A 22,576-nucleotide genomic window follows, 5' to 3' on the forward strand; every position below is an offset into this window, starting at 1 on the left:
AATAACACATTATGATTTGTTAATTATGTACATAAATGGACAGTTACCTGTTTACAGAGAAAATTCAATACAATTTTGTCAATCTTGTTTTTCGCAACATGATGTAAATGTTGTGATAAATGATCTTTTAATTTCACCATCATCTATAAAAGAAGCAGAATCTACTAATGAATGACTCCTCTACGTGTACATATCAAATACAGGCTGCATATAGAATTGTTTAAAGTGGTTGTTTGGTTTTAGAAACCACACCCCACACCTCTACCCCCTTTTCATCCCCCAGGTGCAGTTTATGTAAAAAAAAGAAAAACACTATCTGTGCTTTACTTGCATTGTGTGTGTCCAGCGCTCAGTCTGCGCCATTGCTGCCAGTGCCTGTCAGTTTCTGCAGCGCTGACATCAAATCGCAGCCAATTATGGAGCTCAGCCGCCATGCTCAAGGTGATAGCACAAGCCACCCACTGACTGGCCGCAGCGCTGTCGATGTGATGCACTGGACTCTTGTATAAATAAAACAGGAGGCTTTTCTATTTTTTTTTTTCTTTTAAAGGGAACCTGTCACCCCCAAAATCGACGATGAGCTAAGCCCACCAGCATCAGGGGTTTATGTACAGCATTCTGGAATGCTGTAAATAAGCCCCCGATGTATGCTGAAAGATGAGAAAAAGAGGTTAGATTATACTCACCCAGGGGCGGTCCCGATGCGGTCCGGGGCCTCCCATCTTCTTACGATGACGTCCTCTTCTTGTCTTCACGCTGCGGCTCCGGCTGTTGAGGGCAGAGCAAAGTACTGCAGTGCGCCGGGAAAGGTCAGAGAGCCCCGGCGCCTGCGCACTGCAGTACTTTGCTCTGCCCTCGACAGGGCAGACAAAGTACGCCTGTGCCGGAGCTGTGGTGTGAAGACAAGAAGATAGGAGGCGCCGGACCGGACCGCGACAACCATCGGACCGGACCGGGACTGCCCCTGGGTGAGTATAAGCCCCTGATGCTGGTGGGCTTAGCTCACCTTCGATTTTGGGGGTGACAGGTTCCCTTTAACAAATTGCACCTGAGAATAGGAGGTTTTTTTAAATACCAGAAAACTCCTTTAAGCTTTACATATATCTTTTAACATTATATAATTTTCTGCAAAAATTCTCAAGTTATTATTACTACATTATCCAGAGCTCTACCCCTAAGACCATCCGTTACACATCTTTTTTCTTTGTTCTGTGTGCCTAACCATGCATTTGCCCCCAATAAAAATATAAAGTTATCAAAAAGTGTGTTACCAATAAAACTACAGCTCATTCTGAAAAAAAAAGCTCTCAAATCGCTCCATTAACAAAAAAGGAAAAAAAGATAAATAATATAGTTATACTGTCACATAGAAAAAAAGTTATCAGTTAATTGTGAATGCTGCTCAAAGTCAAAAGTCAAGGGCAATATTGTGGTTTTCCCCCATTCCACCTTACATTCTATTCTTTTATGGTTTCAACACATTATATATATATTGTTTTTGAAGGATAATTTGAAGTTTTTAATATACTACATTATTTAAAATATATATATTTTTTAATCTACTTTTTTGCACATTTATTTTCACCCTTCTTGGACCTGTCAACATTATTTCTCAGATTGTCTTTCATTTCAACTTTCCAAGAGCCATCCTTTTTTTTTTTCTTTCTTTTTTTACTTTTTTTTGTCTGCTTGGCTGCATAGTGTGTTCTCAAAATGTAAAAAAATACAGCTTATCCCTCAAAAAACAATATATAATGTGTCATAGCCATAAAAGAAAAATGTAAGGTGGAATGGTAGAAAACTGCAATACTGCCCTTGACTCTTGGATTTACTTGTGCAGCATTTATGTAATAATACCCTGTTAGTGCTGCCGGGGGCATCACATGTGGTGCAGCCAAGTGCTATACATGTTCTGCACATTAAGTGTTCTTCCTCTCTGTGTCGAGTAGTTGGGTATTGTGCAATGATCAATCCGGTGTTACAGATACAAATGTGGAGGAAAAATAAAGTTCCAAAAGGAAACTAAGGGTCCCATACACAGCAGATCCTACGGTGCTGCGTAACCCCCCCAAAAAAAATCGGCATGGCAGAACTTTTCAGTTTTACAATGACTTGCAAGCGACTTCTGAATATGGTACTTGAACGGGTAAAGCACTAAATGCACAGCAGAATCCATACCAATCTGAGCAGCACACACTATGCCTTGTGCACCAGCAATCCGATGGGAAAGTGGTCGTGTTTGGGGTCTTTGTTTGGTAAAAAGTTGAATTAAAGCTTATTCGGCCAATAAATTGTCTTTTTTTTCTTTCCTGTTCCCAGCATGTGAGGATGGCCACTCTGATTCAACCCAGTAGTATTTTAACATGAGACTAGTGCCATCTAGTGTGCATTTCAGGACGTATTCCCCCACAGGACAGACCCGCTACAGAGCTTTTCAGTTACATGAATAGATTTAATGTTGCACACAGTGAATAATTATGTACATTGTGCTAGCTACCAATTTATCAGTGACCACATCTTAATACATACCAGTCCCATTAAATCTTTCTGTAGATAGTCCTCTTCTTGATTTAAAGGCACAATTCTTCCATCTACAATAACAAAGTAATGCATAAATTTAAAGGTGCTTACCAAGTATTGGCTGTAAAGAAAGCCTGTCAGCAGGAATATCCATGTTTAACTAAAGGAAGTATAACATGGATATTTCTGCTGACAGGTTCCTTTTAACCGCCTCCAGCTGAGCAATTTTCAGTTTTTGCGCTTTTTTCCTTCATTTCTTCCAAAAGTCATAACTTTAATTTTTCTGCCCACATAGCTATATGAAGTCTTGTTATATGGGATGAATTGGAATTTTCACCCATTTCCAGTATATTGAATGGTAAAATGAATGGTGTCGATCAAAACTACAACTGTGATGGAATTGTAAAAATTTTTGCAAACGCTTGTTTTTATAAAATTTTTTACAATATACATTGTATGGTGAAAATAACTTAACATGATTTCCCAGCTCAGCACACTTACAGTGATACCAAACTTGTATTTAAAAAAAAAAATAATAATAATTTGAAATTTGTATATATGTAAAAAAAATTACTTGTGTTGCCATTTCCCAAAACTTGTTATGTTTAAATTTTCAGACTTGTTTTTTTGCACGGCAAGCTACTATTTTTTATTGATACCATTTTGTACTAAACACATTTTTATCACTTCTTATTGCACTTTTTTTCAGAGAATTAGGGTGACCCAAAAACGCAACTCTGGCATCTCAATTTTTTTTTCTCATTATGGTGTTTACTGATTGTGATAATTTTAGATTTTAAATAGAACAGACTTTTACCTACAGTGTAATACAAATATTTTTACTTTTTATTATATGTAATAGCCATCCTAGGGCCAGGAGTGTAGCAACACAGAGCATAGCCACATGACCGTAGCAGATGGTAAATGCAATGGGTTGGGGAAAGACCTGGTAATCTAACCCTTCAAAATTAAACTTTATGGATCAGAATCAATATGTTTCAATTATGGTGCTGAACGGTGGGCCCCTTGAGTAAGACAGCATAATTCAAGCAACTGAATGGGGAAGAGTGAAGGCAAATCTGAATTAATAAAGACAAGGATGAATAGTCACCCTCTTACGTAATCCTCGTCCTTATTAGTTCGGATTTGCCTTCACTGTTCCCCAGGAGAAAATGTAGAAGTAGTAGGAGACATGGCCTATATAAAAGCAATGAACCAGAGTAATGCCTTAGGCACTTCTGTTCTGAGGACAAGCTTCTAATTACCAATACCTTTACCCACCAGATGGGGCAACTCCACACCTTGACATATCTAAGTGGACAACACAGCAGTCAAATCAACTAAATCAACTACATCCTTTTCCAGTAAAAATAAAGGATAATTTTTTTATTCAAAAACACTACTAGGTACAGACTGTGTATAATCACCAAATCCTCATTGCTCAAGTATGTAGCCATACAGAAGAAGTTTAATGTCAATATGATCCATGCACAGTATACAATCAAAGTGACTTAATCCATTCAGACAGGAAGAGTGGGTCCATGACAAATTGTGGACAGTAAATCAAAGTAATCGTTATTGAAACTGCTTAGGAGCATGTGTCATACAAGTATCCAAAACATGTTAGGAATTGGTTAACGGCAACCACCCATCAGATAGCTAGTAAGAAGAGAAAGAGAGAGGCCAAGGCTAAGGGCAGGTTGAATGAGGACAGGTAACTCAATGCTGACTTCCAAAGGTAAGCCATGAAAGACGAGAACAACCTCCTGAATAGGTGATGCATGAACTGCGAGGAAGCCTATAAGAAAGGACAAACCCGGAAAATATTTGCCAGGGTGTAACAAGAAGCCTTTCTTAGCACTACAAACAACCAGAGACTGTGATGAGAAGTGAAATTATTCACCAGCAGGACATCAAGCTGAAATGGAAAAAATATAAAGAACTATCATATGAAAGCCCCAGCATTGACCATCATGAGCAGTGTGAGGGACAAGAGAATCCAGAACAAAACCTTCTGAAAAGTACAATAGATTGGGCTCTAAGGCAACTGCCAAACAACAAAGCATTGATAACATCCATTATAGCACAGCTCCTCAAACTAGTCCCAATAGCCTCATTGTAAAGATTACAGATAGAAAAGGTATTGGTACTCACGAATAATCAGTGGTGTGGCAAAAGGAAACAAGAGAGATTAAAGGCCCGTTGGCTGGATACCATCAAGAATGACAAAAGAATGAAACACCATGGAAAAAAGCTGTGGAAAACAGGGAAGCATGTTGACAATGGACCTACAAAATATCCAAGGGTTGGAACTGACTTTCTGGATAGAATAAAGTTTATAATGAGTTGAAAGAGGGGTGAATCTAATGTGAATATATTTTTAAAAATATTTTATTTTTATTTTTTTTAGTCCCCTCATCGGACTTGAACCCGAGATCATACAATCACTTATACTAAACACTGCTATACCACAGAATAGGAGTATATAGTAAAAATCACAGCCTCCTCTGAGGCCAGAAACAGGATGGTCTTCACAGGAGCACTGTCATGGCAGCCTCGGGGGCTTGCATAGAGCCATGGCAACCCATCAGAGACCTGCAGCAGAGGAAGGATTGGTGAGAAGAATGACATCATCTGGTTTCACACTTTAAACGCTGCTGTCAGAGATGGAGAGCAGCATTTAAGGGAGAAACGGCTGTCGATGAAGGCTTGAGGAAATCTTTCTAACACTTCATGTAATCCCACATAGACTGGTTTACTTGGAGTTCAGGGCTCAGTAGGGACAAGATCATCACTTCAAGGACTCATTGTTCTTCTACGCTAAAAATAGGTCTTCATGAGATTGGCTGTATGTTTGGGTCATAGTCCTGCTGCAGAATAAATTTGGAGCCAATCAGATGCCTCCCTGCTTTTATTACATGATAGATAAGCACCTGCCTGTATTTCTAAGTATTAACAACACTATGAAATGGGTGATACTCCAGACCATGTATGAAAGATATATCACATATATCGCTAAAATGCAATAAGAGGCAATCAAAACATCATATATACCCCAAAATGGTATCAATAAAAAAAGTCAGCTCGGCACTCAAAAAATAAGCCCTCACCCAGTCCCAGATCAAGAAAAATAGATCCTATAGGTCTTGGAAAATGGCAACTTTTCTTTTTTTTTTTTACTTACAAACTTTGTTTTTTGTCTGTGAACTCATAATGATCTGGAGAATGATAATTACAAGTCAGATTTAGCATTTAGTGAACATGGTAATAAACCTTCCCCCTCAAAAAAAAAGAATTGGGGAATTGCACATTTTTTGCTATTTCACTGCGCTTGGAATTTTTTTTCCCGTTTTTCAGAACATGATATGATAAACCAATGGTGTCCTTCAAAAGTACATCTCATCCGGCTATATGATGATAAAATAAAAATGTTATGGCTCTGTGAAAAAGGGGAGCAAAAAACAAAAACAGAAAATCGCAGGGCGGTGAAGAAGTTAATGGTGTCCTCATTGCTGAGGAATACAGGCCACTACTTATTCATCATATAATACTATTAGGGAGGCTTCTGATTGGCTAAAATGTAATTGCAGCAGGACAACCCCAAACATACAACCACTGTCATTAAGAACCGTTTTCAGGGTAAAGAAGGAGTCCAGGGAAGTGATGATGTGGCCCCCACAGAGCCCTGATCTCAAGAACATTAAACCTATCTGGGATTGTATGAAGAGATGGAAGGTTTTCCTCACGACTACATGCACAGAAGATTTGTGATTAGTTTTCCATAATATTTTGAGGAACCTCCCTGCCAAGTTCCTTTAAAAACTGAGTGCAAGTCTACATAGAAGGATTGATGCTTTGATGATGTTTTGAAGGCAGAGAGCGTCACTCCAAAAATTAATAGGATTTAGTTTTCTCTTTTGGTCTTTCATTGTGCATTTCATAAATGAATAAACTATTAAACATTTCTATTTTGAAGCCTTTTCACTTTGCAGTACTTTTCAACCTCTGCCTACGTGTTTTGTCCAGTAAATTACATTGCTACATTTCATAGTAATGAAAAAGAAAACACCTTTATGTAAAATCCTTCATGACAGGCGTATTTAAATAAAGTGTATATTGGCTGTTATGACAACAGACACATGACATATTAACAGACATTAGGGTCTGGCAGAGTTCAGGAGCAATCTTAGTTCATTCCTCATGAGCAATGACCTTTAGTTCAATAATACTTGTATTTATGGGCTACAATTGCCTTCTTCAAATTCCTCCAAAAATCTTTATATGGGGTTTAAAGTTAGGTGATGGTGATGGCCAATCAGTTGGGTGAAGAAGGTGAATCTTTCAGGACTTCTGAAAAACAAATCTTGGTGGACTTTGAGGTTTGTTTGGAATTATTGTCCTGTTGAAGGTCGAACGACTTCAAAGCTTCAGCTTTCATTCAGAAACAGAACGTTTTCTTTTAGGATTCCTGATATTTGATTGAATGCATCTTGCTCTCCGCATGCTGCCGGTTTCCAGTGCCAGCGGAAGCAAAGTAGCCCCAAAGAATCACTGAGCCTTGGCAGTATATCATTATTGTGAGCAAACTTTAGTAAGTATGGCTTCTTTTTTTTCGGAAACTGCCTTATTTAAATGTTTTGTGCTGAATTTGGAGAAACCCATTGTCACATTTTGTAAACTGCTCTTGTTTCATTGCAAACAGGACAAAGTTTGTATATTTTGGTTGCAACTGTGTAAGTACAATGCCTACAAGTAGTATTCAACCCCTGCAGATTTAGCAGGTTTAATAAAATGCAAATAAGTTAGAGCCTTCAAACTTCAAACAAGAGCAGGATTTATTAACAGATGCATAAATCTTACAAACCAAAATGTTTTGTTGCTCAGTTAAATTTTTATAAATTTTAAACATAAAAGTGTGGGTCAATTATTATTCAACCCCTAGGTTTAATATTTTGTGGAATAACCTTTGTTTGCAATTACAGTTAATAATCGTCTTTTATAAGACCTGATCAGGCCGGCACAGGTCTCTGGAGTTATCTTGGCCCACTCCTCCATGCAGATCTTCTCCAAGTTATCTAGGTTCTTTGGGTGTCTCATGTGGACTTTAATCTTGAGCTCCTTCCACAAGTTTTCAATTGGGTTAAGGTCAGGAGACTGACTAGGCCACTGCAACACCTTGATTTTTTGCCTCTTGAACCAGGCCTTGGTTTTCTTGGCTGTGTGCTTTGGGTCGTTGTCTTGTTGGAAGATGAAATGATGACCCATCTTAAGATCCTTGATGGAGGAGCGGAGGTTCTTGGCCAAAATCTCCAGGTAGGCCGTGCTATCCATCTTCCCATGGATGCGGACCAGATGGCCAGGCCCCTTGGCTGAGAAACAGCCCCACAGCATGATGCTGCCACCACCATGCTTGACTGTAGGGATGGTATTCTTGGGGTCGTATGCAGTGCCATCCAGTCTCCAAACATCACGTGTGTGGTTGGCACCAAAGATCTCGATCTTGGTCTCATCAGACCAGAGAACCTTGAACCAGTCAGTCTCAGAGTCCTCCAAGTGATCATGAGCAAACTGTAGACGAGCCTTGACATGACGCTTTGAAAGTAAAGGTACCTTACGGGCTCGTCTGGAATGGAGACCATTGCGGTGGAGTACGTTACTTATGGTATTGACTGAAACCAATGTCCCCACTGCCATGAGATCTTCCCGGAGCTCCTTCCTTGTTGTCCTTGGGTTAGCCTTGACTCTTCGGACAAGCCTGGCCTCGGCACGGGAGGAAACTTTCAAAGGCTGTCCAGGCCGTGGAAGGCTAACAGTAGTTCCATAAGCCTTCCACTTCCGGATGATGCTCCCAACAGTGTAGACAGGTAGGCCCAACTCCTTGGAAAGGGTTTTGTACCCCTTGCCAGCCTTGTGACCCTCCACGATCTTGTCTCTGATGGCCTTGGAATGCTCCTTTGTCTTTCCCATGTTGACCATGTATGAGTGCTGTTCACAAGTTTGGGGAGGGTCTTAAATAGTCAGAAAAGAGATAATTAATCCAAACATGTGAAGCTCATTGTTCTTTGTGCCTGAACTACTTCTTAATACTTTAGGGGAACCAAACAGAATTCTGGTGGGTTGAGGGGTTGAATAATAAATGACCCTCTGAAAAGACTTTTCACAATTTAAAAAAAACAAAAAAACAAAGAAACAACATTCTTTTTTGCTGCAGTGCATTTCACACTTCCAGGCTGATCTACAATCCAAATGTCACAATGCCAAGTTAATTCCAAATGTGTAAACCTGCTAAATCTGCAGGGGGTTGAATACTACTTGTAGGCACTGTATGTATCCAAACACACTGCACTCCATGAACAGCATTTTGGGGAGACTAACAAAGGAAATTTACATTTTAAACACAAATACCCTACATTCAAAAGAGTTGTTTTGGTCATTGCTAAGGTCCATTGCACATGGTATCCAGTACAGAAAGATATTCTATTTTCTTGCCATAACAAACTTCAGAAATGTTTCTACCAAAAACCGATCAGATTACTTACCATATGTCTTTGTGTCCCTATTTTGAAGTACTCTGAAAGGGTGAAACCAGCAATTATTTTAATAAAAAGCAATGTAATAAGCAATATACAAGGGCTATATATCACATGTAAGGCCACAATTATAAAAGATCCAATTAACCCCTTCAATGCTGGGACTATTTACATATTTTGGACATCCACAAATAAAACTTGAAATAAGGAAAAAAAAAATCATTACCCCCCTCCTGTTATATTTACTGGAAAAAAATGTCCAGAATACATGCAAGGAGTCATTAGATGTACAACTATTCATATTCTCAGTACGTAAGTAAAAAGCCTCCCAATTAGTGTTGAGCATTCCGATACCGCAAGTATCGGGTATCGGCCGATATTTGCGGTATCGGAATTCCGATACCGAGTTCCGATATTTTTGTGATATCAGGAATCGGTATCGGGATTTAGATTAATGTGTAAAATAAAGAATAAAAATAAAAAATATTGATATACTTACCCTCGGACGGGCCCTGGTTGTCACCGCTGCAATCGCCATGTTTTCCTTCCTATGAATGAGCTTGTTAAGTACCTTCGATGACGTCGCGGCTTGTGATTGGTCGCTGAGCGGTCATGTGACCGCTCACGCGACCAATCACAAGCCGCGACGTCATCGAAGGTTATTAATGCGCTCATTCCTAAGAATGAGCGCGTTAAGGACCTTCGATGACGTCGCGGCTTGTGATTGGTCGCGTGAGCGGTCACATGACCGCTCAGCGACCAATCACAAGCCGCGACGTCATCGAAGGTCATTAAAGCGCTCATTCTTAGGAAGAAAAGCTTGGCGATTGCAGCGGTGACAACCAGGGCCCGTCCGAGGGTAAGTATATCAATATTTTTTATTTTTATTCTTTATTTTACACATTAATATAGATCCCAGGGCCTGAAGGAGAGTTTCCTCTCCTTCAGACCCTGGGAACCATACAGGATAGCTTCCGATATTTGTGTCCCATTGACTTGTATTGGTATCGGATATCGGTATCGGCGATATCCGATATTTTTCGGATATCGGCCGATACCATCCGATACCGATACTTTCAAATATCGGACGGTATCGCTCAACACTACTCCCAATACATTGGAAACATTTAGAGACAAAATTAAGATTTGTTTGTTCATCCTGATTTTCAAAAAGTGCAAAACATTCAACGTCGCTCACAATTGCACCCATGAAAAGTACCATACAGTGCCTTGCGAAAGTATTCAGCTCCCTGGAACTTTTCAACCTTTTCCCACATATCATGCTTCAAACACAAAGATACCAAATGTAAATTTTTGGTGAAGAATCAACAACAAGTGGAACGGAATTGTGAAGTTGAATGAAATTTATTGGTTATTTTACATTCTTGTGGAACTTCAAAAACTGAAAAGTGGGGCGTGCAATATTATTCGGCCCCTTTAACTTAATACTTTGTTGCGCCACCTTTTGCTGCGATTACAGCTGCAAGTGGCTTGGGGTATGTCTCTATCAGTTTTGTACATCGACTGAAATTCTTGCCCATTCTTCCTCGACAAGCAGCTCGAGCTCAGTGAGGTTTGATGGAGATCGTTTGTGAACAACAGTTTTCAGCTCTTTCCCCAGATTCTCGATTGGATTGAGGTCTGGACTTTGACTTGGCCATTCTAACACGTGGATACGTTTATTTGTGAACCATTCCATTGTAGTTTTTCCTTTATGTTTGGGATCATTGTCTTGTTGGAAAACAAATCTCCGTCGCAGTCTCAGGTCTTTTGCAGACTCCAAAAGGTTTTCTTCAAGAACGGTCCTGTGTTTGGCTCCATCCATCTTTCCATCAATTTTAACCATCTTCCCTGTCCCTGCTGAAGAAAAGCAGGCCCAAACAATGATGCTGCCACCACCATGTTTGACAGGGGGATGGTGTGTTCAGGGTGATGAGCTGTGTTGCCTTTACGTCAAACATATCGTTTGGCATTATTGCCAAAAAGTTTGATTTTGGTTTCATCTGACCAGAGCACCTTCTTCCACATGTTTGGTGTGTCTCCCAGGTGGCTTGTTGCAAACTTTAAACGACACTTTTTATGGATATCTTGGAGAAATGGCTTTCCTCTTGCCACTCTTCCATAAAGGCCAGATTTGTGCAGTGTACGACTGATTGTTGTCCAATTGACAGACTGTCCCACCTCAGCTGTAGATCTCTGCAGTTCATCCGGAGTGATCACGGGCCTCTTGGCTGCATCTCTGATCAGTCTTCTCCTTTTCTGAGATGAAATTTTAGAGGGACGGCCAGGTCTTGGTAGATTTGCAGTGGTATGATACTCCTTCCATTTCAATATGATCACTTACACAGTGCTCCTTGGGATGTTTTTTTTTTTTTAATCAGATAAATTTTTATTGATCATAATAAATGTTATCTACTTATACAACAAGGTGCATTTGTGTTTTTTATTTTAACAAGAAAATATACCCCTTCTCCCCCCTCCCTCCCTCCCTCAGATAACCAACCCCAACTTTCCCCCCCTCCTCCACAAGAAGATCTTCTTTATTACAAACATATTGCATTATTAACATTGTTTTCCACAACCTCTTAATCATTCCCATTTAGCCATGGCTGCCATAGCTTTTGAAAAAATCCCATCCTATTCCTCTTGGTATAGATGCTTTTTTCGAGCTGGACAATATGATTCACTTGTGCAACAAACTCTCGTCTGGTTGGAGGTTCCTCCCTAATCCAGTATCTCGCAATCACTTTCCTTGCAACGAAGAGCAATCTAGCTATTGCCATTTTGGCAGTTTCATCGGCCGACAATTCCTCCACATACCCAAGTATACAAACCACTGGATCCCTGGGAACCGCACATCCATAAAGCACCCCAATTTGGTTCAACACTGCTACCCAATACGAAAAGAGCCTGGGGCACACCCACAACATGTGAAGCATACCCGCCTCAGTCTGAGTGCACCTAGGGCACTCAGAATCCAATCTCACTCCGGCTTTGAACAACAAGTCGGGTGTCCTATAGGCCCTATTAACCACATACAGTTACGACAGTCTCCCAGGCTCACTCATTGACAATTTAGGAATGTATTCCAGAATAGACCCCCATTTGTCATCGTCTATTTCCCCCAGTTCGGCCTCCCATTTCTCTCTAGCTTTAATCGGGTAATCCTCCAAAACTGTGTGTAGTAAATCCCCATATACTTCCGATATAGCCCCCTTTGTTCCATTATTATTTAGTATACAGTCTAACATGAGATCCTTCTGAATCACTATGGGCCCCCTCCTCCTCTGTGCCTGAAAAGCGTGCTGAACTCTCCTATATTGATACCATTTCAACCCCGGAAACTGAAATTCCTGCTGAAGCGCATCATAAGACCTAAGACTCCCATTGTGAATCAGTTGTCCTAATAGCCTAATGCCCTTTTCCCTCCATTCTCCCATTCCTTCCATATGGTTAAATTCTTGAAGAAATGAGTTATCCCAGATAGGTGAAAATTCCGTGAATCCCCCAATTCCCCTAATTCGCTTCAGCATCTGCCATACTCTATGAATTAAATTCATGGTGGGACAACCAGTCCCCAATTTCCTAAATAGTCCTGATTCCAGACCCAAACTCAAGGGCCACACCCCGCTGATATGCACCAGACTACTGTGACCCATTTCTTCCTCTAACCCTTTCCCCCATCCCCTAAGATGTTGGCTCTGTGCAGCCAGAAAGTACAACCATGGGTTGGGTAACGCAAGCCCCCCCTCATCTTTGGGTCTCTGCAGAGTCTCCTGCCTAATCCTCGGGCTCTTCTTTCCCCACACCAACTCTCCGAATAACGATCTCAGCTTACGGAATGTTCTCATCGGGATCCATACCGGAGAATTATGTAGGACATACAAGATCTGAGGCATCACCACCATCTTGAGGAGATTTACTCTTCCTACCACCGACAAATTTAGCTTACTCCAAGCTGAGATCTTAGTGCGTATCTTAGTTATTAAAGGCTCGAGATTAAGTTCCTCAAATCTGGTTAAGGGAAGAGCTACTTGAATCCCAAATATTTAAACTGAGTGACCACCCTTAATTTTGTACCTTCTTCCACCTCCCTTGTACAATCCACTTCTCTATCTACCTGCAAAACGCTCGATTTGTCCCAATTAATAACTAGCCCTGAAATTTGCCCAAATCTCTCGATTAATGCTATTACGTTCCTCAATGGTTCCCCAGAGCTCTCAAGAAAAAGCAGTATGTCATCTGCATATAAGGCGATTTTTTCCTCCATCTTCCCATATAAAAACCCTTTCACCATTTGAGACCGTCTGATAGTCGCTGCCAGTGGTTCCACCACCAAAGCAAACAGTAGCGGGGACAACGGGCACCCCTGCCTTGTACCTCTAAAAAGCTGAAAGCTGTCTGACATCATATTGTTCACCTTGATTTTGGCCACCGGAGAGGAGTATAGGAGTCTCACCCATGACATAAAGACTGGCCCAAACCCACAACGACTCAGCACCGACCACAGGTATTGCCATTCTATACTATCAAAGGCCTTATGTGCATCGAGGGAAACCACTACTCTCCTGCCAGCATTATCAGCCGGTATTTGCATATTGAGAAATAGCCTTCTCAAGTTAATGGCAGTTGATTTATTAGGCATAAAGCCTGATTGGTCCGAATGAACCACTTTTTCTATCACCCGGGTCAGCCTGTTCGCCAGGGCCTTAGCCAGAATCTTGACATCTGTTGTTAGGAGTGATATTGGTCTATATGACTCCGGTAACCGTGGATTTTTGTCTGGTTTGGGGATGACCACAATAATGGCCTCCCTCATGGAATTAGGCAATATACCTCTCTCCAGCGACTCCTCAAAGACCCCCAACAACTGAGCCATCAGCTCCTCAGCAAGGTCGCCATATAGTTCGACAGGAATGCCGTCCGCCCCCGGCGCCTTCCCTCCCGCCATGGATCTCAAGGCCCCCTCCAATTCCTCCACCGTAAACGGCCTATCCAACCATTCTCTATCCTCTGTCTCTATTCTAGGCAAGTCTGCCTCCTCTAGGAACCTGTCAATTCCTTCTTCTCCCTGTTCCAATCGTGATGTATATAATTTGCTGTAAAATCCCTTAAATCCTTCCACAATTTGGGCCCCCTGTGTGACAATACTGCCATTCTCCAATTCTAGGGCATGTACATGTGCCGATTCCCTTTGCGCCGATGCCACCACCGACAGCAGATGACCCACTTTCTCTCCCTCCGCATAAAATGCCTCTCTTTGGAAATTCCTTGTCCTTTCTGCTCTACGTAAGTGTAACTTATTCACCTCCTCCTGAGCCTTCTTCATACGTTCTATGGTGTCCTGTGAGCGCAGATCATTCAGTGCAGCCTCCGCTACCCTCAATTCTTCCATTATCGCTTTATCAGATTCCCTTGTTCGTGTTTTGTGCCTAGATATCTCTCTAAATAATATCCCCCTCAAGAATGCCTTCATGGTATCCCACACCACGTATTTCGCTGCACTACCGTTATTAATTTGAAAGAACTCCTCCAGCTCCTCCCCTATCTTTCCCATATCCAGAATTTGCAACCAGAAAGGGTTAATTTTCCACCCCCGTTTAGCTATCTCCCCCTGGCTTTCAATTTTCAGTGTTACCACAAGCGGACTATGGTCCGAGATTACCCTAGTCATATATTCCACCCCCTCCACCAGCCCATCCATTCCTTCATTACCTAGGGCCAAATCGATACGAGACAACGAGCCATATCTCGCCGAATAGCAGGAAAAGCAGTATGTGTCAATGTTACGGACTCTCCACAGATCCCTCCATGCCACTTCTTTCAAATAACTGCCAAACGCTTTCTCATTCCCTTCCGCCCTCAGCTGTGCGTGTTGACCCTTATCCCAGTGATCGTTAATAATGTTATTGACATCTCCTATTATAAGCAAAGGAACTCCCCCCCATCTACCGGCTATATTAAGGATTTCCTGCAATTTTTTCCCCGAGTACGGTGGAGGAATATATACCGACACTACACATAGCAATTTAGCAAATACTTTACACACTAGGAATACATACTGTCCATCACTGTCTATCACCACCTCCACCTCCTCAAACGGTACGCTCGTGTGCACCAGAATCGACACCCCTCTAGCGTAGTTCGAGAATGTCGCGTGGTACGCCTTCCTCACCCATCTTTTATGCAGTATATCCACTTTTTCTTTTACTAAATGGGTTTCCTGAAGGCATATCAGCGAGGGCCTCTGTTTCAAGATATATTGCAAAATCGCCGTACGCTTTGTATTGTTTGATAGACCTCTAATGTTCCAGCTCAAAATTTTTACTTTATCTCCCATCATATTGCCAAACAATGAAAATATTCTTCTCCCATCTTTTGATCTTCTTCCCCCCTTAAACTGACCCCTCCCACCCCAAACCTCCCCCCAATCCCTCATTATTGCAAAATAACCTGAACCTTACATCTCCCTCAATAACCTCCTTCCTCACAGAACTCCTACTCCCTCTCTATATGAGAAAAAGGGGGAACGTACTAACACTCCTACCAGTGACTTAAAAGCTGACACTCACCCACAATAAATTTCCCACTATCCAACAGTCGTTCCCCTCCCCCCGCCCATCCGAAACATAATGTAAAAACAGTTGCGCCGCCGAACACAGCCATAGCGCAATAGTCCTTCAAAACAAGTTACTCCAGTATTCTGTCACAGTGAACCCGTAACTCAGTTAATTCTGTCAGATGAACACTTTAGACAGAAAATCACTCCTGATCCTCCTCAGCGGTTCTTTTCCGCTCCAATACGCTTCGCGTTCAGATCCAACCAGTGTGACACTTCCTCGGGGCTCTGGAAAAAGTGGACCTTGTCCATAGCCACCACGCGTAGTTTTGCCGGATACAGCATAGAATAAGCCAGGCCCAGTTCACGCAGACGTCTTTTAGCCTCTCCAAACTTCATCCTAAGCCTCTGCACAATTGTGGAATAGTCAGGATAGATAGATACTCGGTTGCCATCGATGGTTAATTCCTCCATATTCCTGGCCTTCCTCATCAGAATATCTCGGTCTCTATAGTTCAGGATTTTAGCCAGAAAAGTCCTTGGAGGGGATCCAGGGGGCAGAGGTCTGGACGGCACCCTGTGCGCTCTTTCAACCGCGAATAATTTAGTGAGACTATCTCCTCCCACCTTAGTTTTCAACCATGTCTCAATGAATTCCATGGGGTTGTTTCCTTCTGCCTTTTCAGGCACACCAACAATTCTCAAGTTATTTCTACGTGAGCGGTTCTCCAGATCGTCAGTTTTAAGCTCCAACTCTGAAATGCGCTGGATGTATTTTTTCTCCCTTTTAGTCATTTCGGCAATTTGGTCCTCCGCTCCCCCTACACGTTCCTCTAACAGTTCAACTCTCCCCTCGCTCCTTGGGATGTTTAAAGTTTTTGAAATCATTTTGTATCTAAATCTGGCTTTAAACTTCTCCACAACAGTATCACACACCTGCCTCTTGTGTTCCTTCGTCTTCATGATGCTCTCTGTGCTTCAAACAGAACCCTGAAACTATCACAGAGCAGGTGCATTTATACGGAGACTTGATTACACAGAGGTGGATTATATTTATCATCATTAGGCATTTAGGACAACATTGGATCATTCAGAGATCCACAATGAACTTCTGGAGTGAGTTTGCTGCACTGAAAGTAAAGGGGCCAAATAATATTGCAAGCCCCACTTTTCAGTTTTTGACTTTTCAAAAAAATGTAAAATAACCAATAAATTTCGTTCAACTTCACAATTGTGTTCCAATTGTTGATTTTTCACCAAAAATTTACATTTGGTATCGTTAGGTTTGAAGCATGATATGTGGGAAAAGGTTGAAAAGTTCCAGGAGCCGAATACTTTTGCAAGGCACTGTATATACTCTAGTATAAGCCAAGATTTTCAGCCCATTTTTTAGGCTGAAAGTGCCCCTCTCGGCTTATACTCGAGTCATTGTCCCAGGGTGTCAGCGGGGGAGGGGGAGTGGCGGCTGTCACATCATACTCACCCTCCCGGCGCTGTCTCTGCACGTCTCTGCTTCTCAGATGGTCTCGGTGCCAGCAGCTCTTCCGGTGTTCAGCGGTCACGTGGTACCACTCATTAAAGTAATGAATATGGACGCGACTCCACTCCCATAAGTGTGGAGCAAATATTCATTACTTTAACCCCTTAAGCCCCGAGGGTGGTTTGCACGTTAATGACCGGGCCAATTTTTACAATTCTGACCACTGTCCCTTTATGAGGTTATAACTCTGGAACGCTTCAACGGATCTTGGCGATTCTGACATTGTTTTCTCGTGATATATTGTACTTCATTTTAGTGGTAACATTTATTCGATATAACTTGCGTTTATTTGTGAAAAAAACGGAAATTTGGCGAAAATTTAGAAAATTTCGCAATTTTCCAACTTTAAATTTTTATGCCCTTAAATCACAGAGATATGTCATGCAAAATACTTAATAAGTAACCTTTCCCACATGTCTACTTTACATCAGCACAATTTTGGAACCAAAATTTTTTTTTGTTAGGGAGTTATAAGGGTTAAAAGTTGACCAGCAATTTCTCATTTTTACAACACCATTTTTTTTTAGGGACCACATCTCATTTGATGTCATTTTGAGGGGTCTATATGATAGAAAATACCCAAGTGTGACACCATTCTAAAAACTGCACCCCTCAAGGTGCTCAAAACCACATTCAAGAAGTTTATTAACCCTTCAGGGGTTTCACAGGAATTTTTGGAATGTTTAAATAAAAATGAATATTTAACTTTTTTTCACACAAAATTTATTTCAGCTCCAATTTGTTTTATTTTACCAAGGGTAACAGGATAAAATGGATGCCAAACATTGTTGTACAATCTGTACTGAGTACGCTGATACCCCATATGTGGGGGTAAACCACTGTTTGGGCGCATGGCAGAGCTCGGAAGGAAAGGAGCGCCATTTGACTTTTCAATGCAAAATTGACAGGAATTGAGATGGGACGCCATGTTGCGTTTGGAGAGCCCCTCATGTGCCTAAACATTGAAACCCCCCACAAGTGACACCATTTTGGAAAGTAGACACCCTAAGGAACTTATCTAGATGTGTGGTGACCACTTTGGCCCACCAATTGCTTCACAGAAGTTTATAATGCAGAGCCGTAAAAATAAAAAATCATATTTTTTCACAAAAATGATCTTTTCGCCCCCAATTTTTTATTTTCCCAAGAGTAAGAGAAGAAATTGGACCTCAAAAATTGTTGGCCAATTTGTCCTGAGTACGCTGATACCCCATATATGGGTGTAAACCATTGTTTGGGCGTATGGCAGAGCTCGGAAGGGAAGGAGCGCCATTTTACTTTTCAATGCAAAATTGACTGGAATTGAGATATGATGCCATGTTGCGTTTGGAGAGCCCCTGATGTGCCTAAACATTGAAATCCCCACAAGTGACACCATTTTGGAAAGTAGACCCCTTAAGGAACTTATCTAGAGGTGTGGTGAGCACTTTGACCCAACACGTGCTTCACAGAAGTTTATAATGCAGAGCCGTAAAAATAAAAAATCATATTTTTTCACAAAAATAATCTTTTCGCCACCAATTTTTTATTTTCCCAAGGGTAAGAGAAGAAATTAGACCACAAAAGTTGTTGTGCAATTTGTCCTGAGTGCGACGATACCCCATATGTGGGGGTAAACCACTTTTTGGGTGCATAGCAGAGCTCGGAAGGGAAGGAGCGCCATTTGACTTTTCAATGCAAAATTGACTGGAATTAAGACGGGACGCCATGTTGGTTTGGAGAGCCCCTGATGTGCCTAAACATTAAAACCCCCCACAAGTGACACCATTTTGGAAACTAGACCCCCTAAGGAACTTATCTAGATGTGTTTTGAGAGCTTTGAACCCCCAAGTGTTTCACTACAGTTTATAACGCAGAGCCGTTAAAATAATTTTTTTTTTTTTTCGCAAAAATTATTTTTTAGCCCCCAGTTTTGTATTTTCACAAGGGTAACAGAATAAATTGGACCCCAAAAGTTGTTGTCCAATTTGTCCTGAGTACGCTGATACCCCATATGTGGGGGGGAACCACTGTTTGGGCGCATGGCAGAGCTCGGAAGGGAAGGAGCGCCATTTGGAATGCAGACTTAGATGGATTGGTCTGCAGGAGTCACGTTGCATTTGCAGAGCCCCTGATGTACCCAAACAGTACAAACCCCCCACAAGTGACCCCATATTAGAAACTAGACCTCCCAAGGAACTTATCTAGATGTGTTGTGAGAACTTTGAACCCCTAAGTGTTTCACTACAGTTTATAACGCAGAGCCGTGAAAATAAAAACCTTTTTTTTCCCACAAAAATGATTTTTAGCCCCCCAAATTTTTATTTTCCCAAGGATAACAAGAGAACTTGGACCCAAAAAGTTGTTGTCCAATTTGTCTCGAGTACGATGATACCCCATATGTTGGGGTAAACCCCTGTTTGGGCGCACGGGAGAGCTCGGAAGTGAAGAAGCACTGTTTTACTTTTTCAATGCAGAATTGGCTGGAATTGAGATCGGACGCCATGTCGCGTTTGGAGAGCCCCTGATGTGCCTAAACCGTGGAAACCCCCCAATTATAAATGAAACCCTAATCCAAACGCACCCCTAACCCTAATCCCAACTGTAACCCTAACCACACACCTAACCCTGACACACCCCTAATTCTAATCCCAACCCTAATCCCAACCGTAAATGTAATCCAAACCCTAACCCTAGCCCTAACCCTAATGGGAAAATGGAAATAAATACATTTTTTTAAATTTTATTATTTTTCCCTAAGGCTAGGTTCACATTGCGTTAGGGAAATCCGTTTAGCACTAGCGGATTGCGCTAACGCAATGTCTTTTTAGGTGTCGTGTTTAGTGGTCGCGTTAACGTCCCCGCTCTGGAAGATCGGGGATCGGACCTCGGGCGCGCCGCGGACGCTGCAAGCAGCGTCTGAGGCGCGCCACAAAAGAATGGCACCTTGCTAGCGTGAGCCGAAAATGGCACGCTCTAGCGATGCGCTACACCCGAAAATCACATTGCTGTCAATGGTTGTGCTAACGGACCCGTTGCACGGCGTTAATTGTGACATTTTCGCCGTGCAACGCTGTCCGTTAGCGTTAACCCATTAACGCAATGTGAACCTAGCCTAACTAAGGGGGTGATGAAGGGGGGTTTGATTTACTTTTATAGCGTTTTTTATATCGGATTTTTAGGATTGGCAGCCGTCACACACTAAAAGACGCTTTATATAGCAAAAAAGTTTTTGCGTCTCCACATTTTGAGACCTATAATTTTTCCATATTTTGGTCCACAGAGTCATGTGAGGTCTTGTTTTTTGCGGGACGAGTTGACGTTTTTATCGGTTACATTTTCAGACACGTGACAGTTTTTGATCGCTTTTTATTCCGATTTTTTGTGAGGCAGAATGACCAAAAACCAGCCATTCAAGAATTTCTTTTGGGGGAGGCGTTTATACCGTTCCGCGTTTGGTAAAATTGATGAAGCAGTTTTATTCTTCGGGTCAGTACGATTACAGCGATACCTCATTTATATCATTTTTTTTATGTTTTGGCGCTTTTATACGATAAAAGCTATTTTATAGAAAAAATAATTATTTTGGCATCGCTTTATTCTGAGGACTATAACTTTTTTATTTTTTTGGTTATGATGCTATATGGCGGCTCGTTTTTTGCGGGACAAGATGACGCTTTCAGAGGTACCATGGTTATTTATATCCGTCTTTTTGATCGCGTGTTATTCCACTTTTTGTTCAGCGTTATGATAATAAAGCGTTGTTTTTTGGCTCGTTTTTTTTTTTTTTTCTTACGGTGTTCACTGAAGGGGTTAACTAGTGGGCCAGTTTTATAGGTCGGGTCGTTACGGACGCGGCGATACTAAATATGTGTACTTTTATTGTTTTTTTGTTTTTTTTTAGGTAAAGAAATTTATTTATGGGAATAATATTTTTTTTTTTTCTGCTTTATTTAGGAATTTTTTTTTTTTTTTTTTTTTTTTTACAAGTGTGGAAATTTTTTTTTTTTACTTTTTCACTTTGTCCCAGGGGGGGATATCACAGATCACCGATCTGACAGTGTGCACAGCACTCTATCAGATCGGTGATCTGACATACAGCCGGGCAGGATTAGAGCTGCAGCTGCAGCCTGACCCTGACCCGGAAGTGCTCCCTGCAGGACCCGGATGCGGCCCGGCGGCCATTTTGGATCCGGGGACTGCAGGGAGAAGACGCTCGGTACACGGTGAGTACATCACCGTGTACCGATCGTCTCAGGGAAGCCCACAGGGAGCCCCCTCCCTGCGCGATGCTTCCCTGCACCGCCGGCACACCGCGATCATCTTTGATCGCGGTGTGCCGGGGGTTAATGTGCCGGGAGCGGTCCGTGACCGCTCCTGGCACATAGTGCCGGATGTCAGCTGCGATAGGCAGCTGACACCCGGCCGCGATCGGCCGCGCTCCCCCCGTGAGCGCGGCCGATCGCATATGACGTACTATCCCGTCCCTGGGAATTAAGTCCCAGGTCACCTGGACGGGATAGTACGTCATATGGGATTAAGGGGTTAATGAGTGGTACCAAGTGACCGCTCAACACAGGAAGAGCTGCCGGCGCCGAGACCATCTGAGAAGCAGGGAAGTGCAGACCGCGCCAGGACGGGGGAGGGTGAGCCATGCGATATTCACCACCTGTCCCTGTTCCACCACAGGGCTCCGTCTTCCGCATCCTCTGACTGTGACGTTCAGGTCAGAGGGCGCGATGACATGTTTAGTGCACGCCTTCTGCCTGAACAGTCACTGCAGACAGCCGGAGGACACAGCGGCGCGCAGCGGTGGAACGGGGACAGGTGAATATCGCAAGTGACCGGGGGCCTGAGCCAGCGTCGACACTGGTACCTGGCCGCCATAGCGCACCGATGTGCCGCGTCTGTTCACGACACTGGCACATGGCTCCCAGTGACAGGAGGCGAGTATGTCTTTTTTTTTTTTAATCGCAGCAGCAGCACATGGGGTTATATTATTCCATGGAGCATCTTATGGGGCCATCAACTTTTATGAAGCAGCACATGGGGCATATTATTCTATGGAGCATCTTATGGGGCCATCAACCTTTATGGAGCAGGATATGGGACATATTATTCTATGGAGCGTCTTATGGGGCCATCAACTTTTATGGAGCATTATATAGGGCATATTATTCTATGGAGCATCTTATGGGGCCATCATTAACCTTTTATGTAGCATTATATGGGGCATATTTTAATATGGAGCTTCTAATGGGGCCATTATTCTTTGTGTAGCATTATATGAGGCATATTTTAATATGGAGCATCTTAAGGGGCCCATCATGAACTTTATGGATCATTATATGGGGCGTATTTTGTATGGGGCATCTTATGGGGCCCATCATGAACTGTATGGAGCATTATATGGGGCTCCTGATTCAATATGGATATTCAAAAACACTT

General features: G+C 42.2%; 1 protein-coding gene across 1 annotated transcript in view; it reads right to left on the reverse strand.

Annotated features, from left to right (window-relative positions):
• The window catches only part of GSAP (gamma-secretase activating protein), a 204,143-nt gene that overhangs the window by 15,770 nt on the left and 165,797 nt on the right, over nucleotides 1–22,576 (reverse strand). The window contains exons 22-24 of the mRNA XM_069765130.1: nucleotides 9,060–9,091; nucleotides 2,530–2,591; nucleotides 48–143 (exon numbers count right to left, since the gene is read on the reverse strand). Of these exons, the coding sequence (XP_069621231.1) occupies nucleotides 48–143; nucleotides 2,530–2,591; nucleotides 9,060–9,091 (190 nt within the window). The remainder of the gene's footprint in view (nucleotides 1–47; nucleotides 144–2,529; nucleotides 2,592–9,059; nucleotides 9,092–22,576) is intronic.

Source organism: Ranitomeya imitator, chromosome 4 (genome assembly GCF_032444005.1).
Source record: "Ranitomeya imitator isolate aRanImi1 chromosome 4, aRanImi1.pri, whole genome shotgun sequence".
NCBI lineage: Eukaryota > Metazoa > Chordata > Amphibia > Anura > Dendrobatidae > Ranitomeya > Ranitomeya imitator.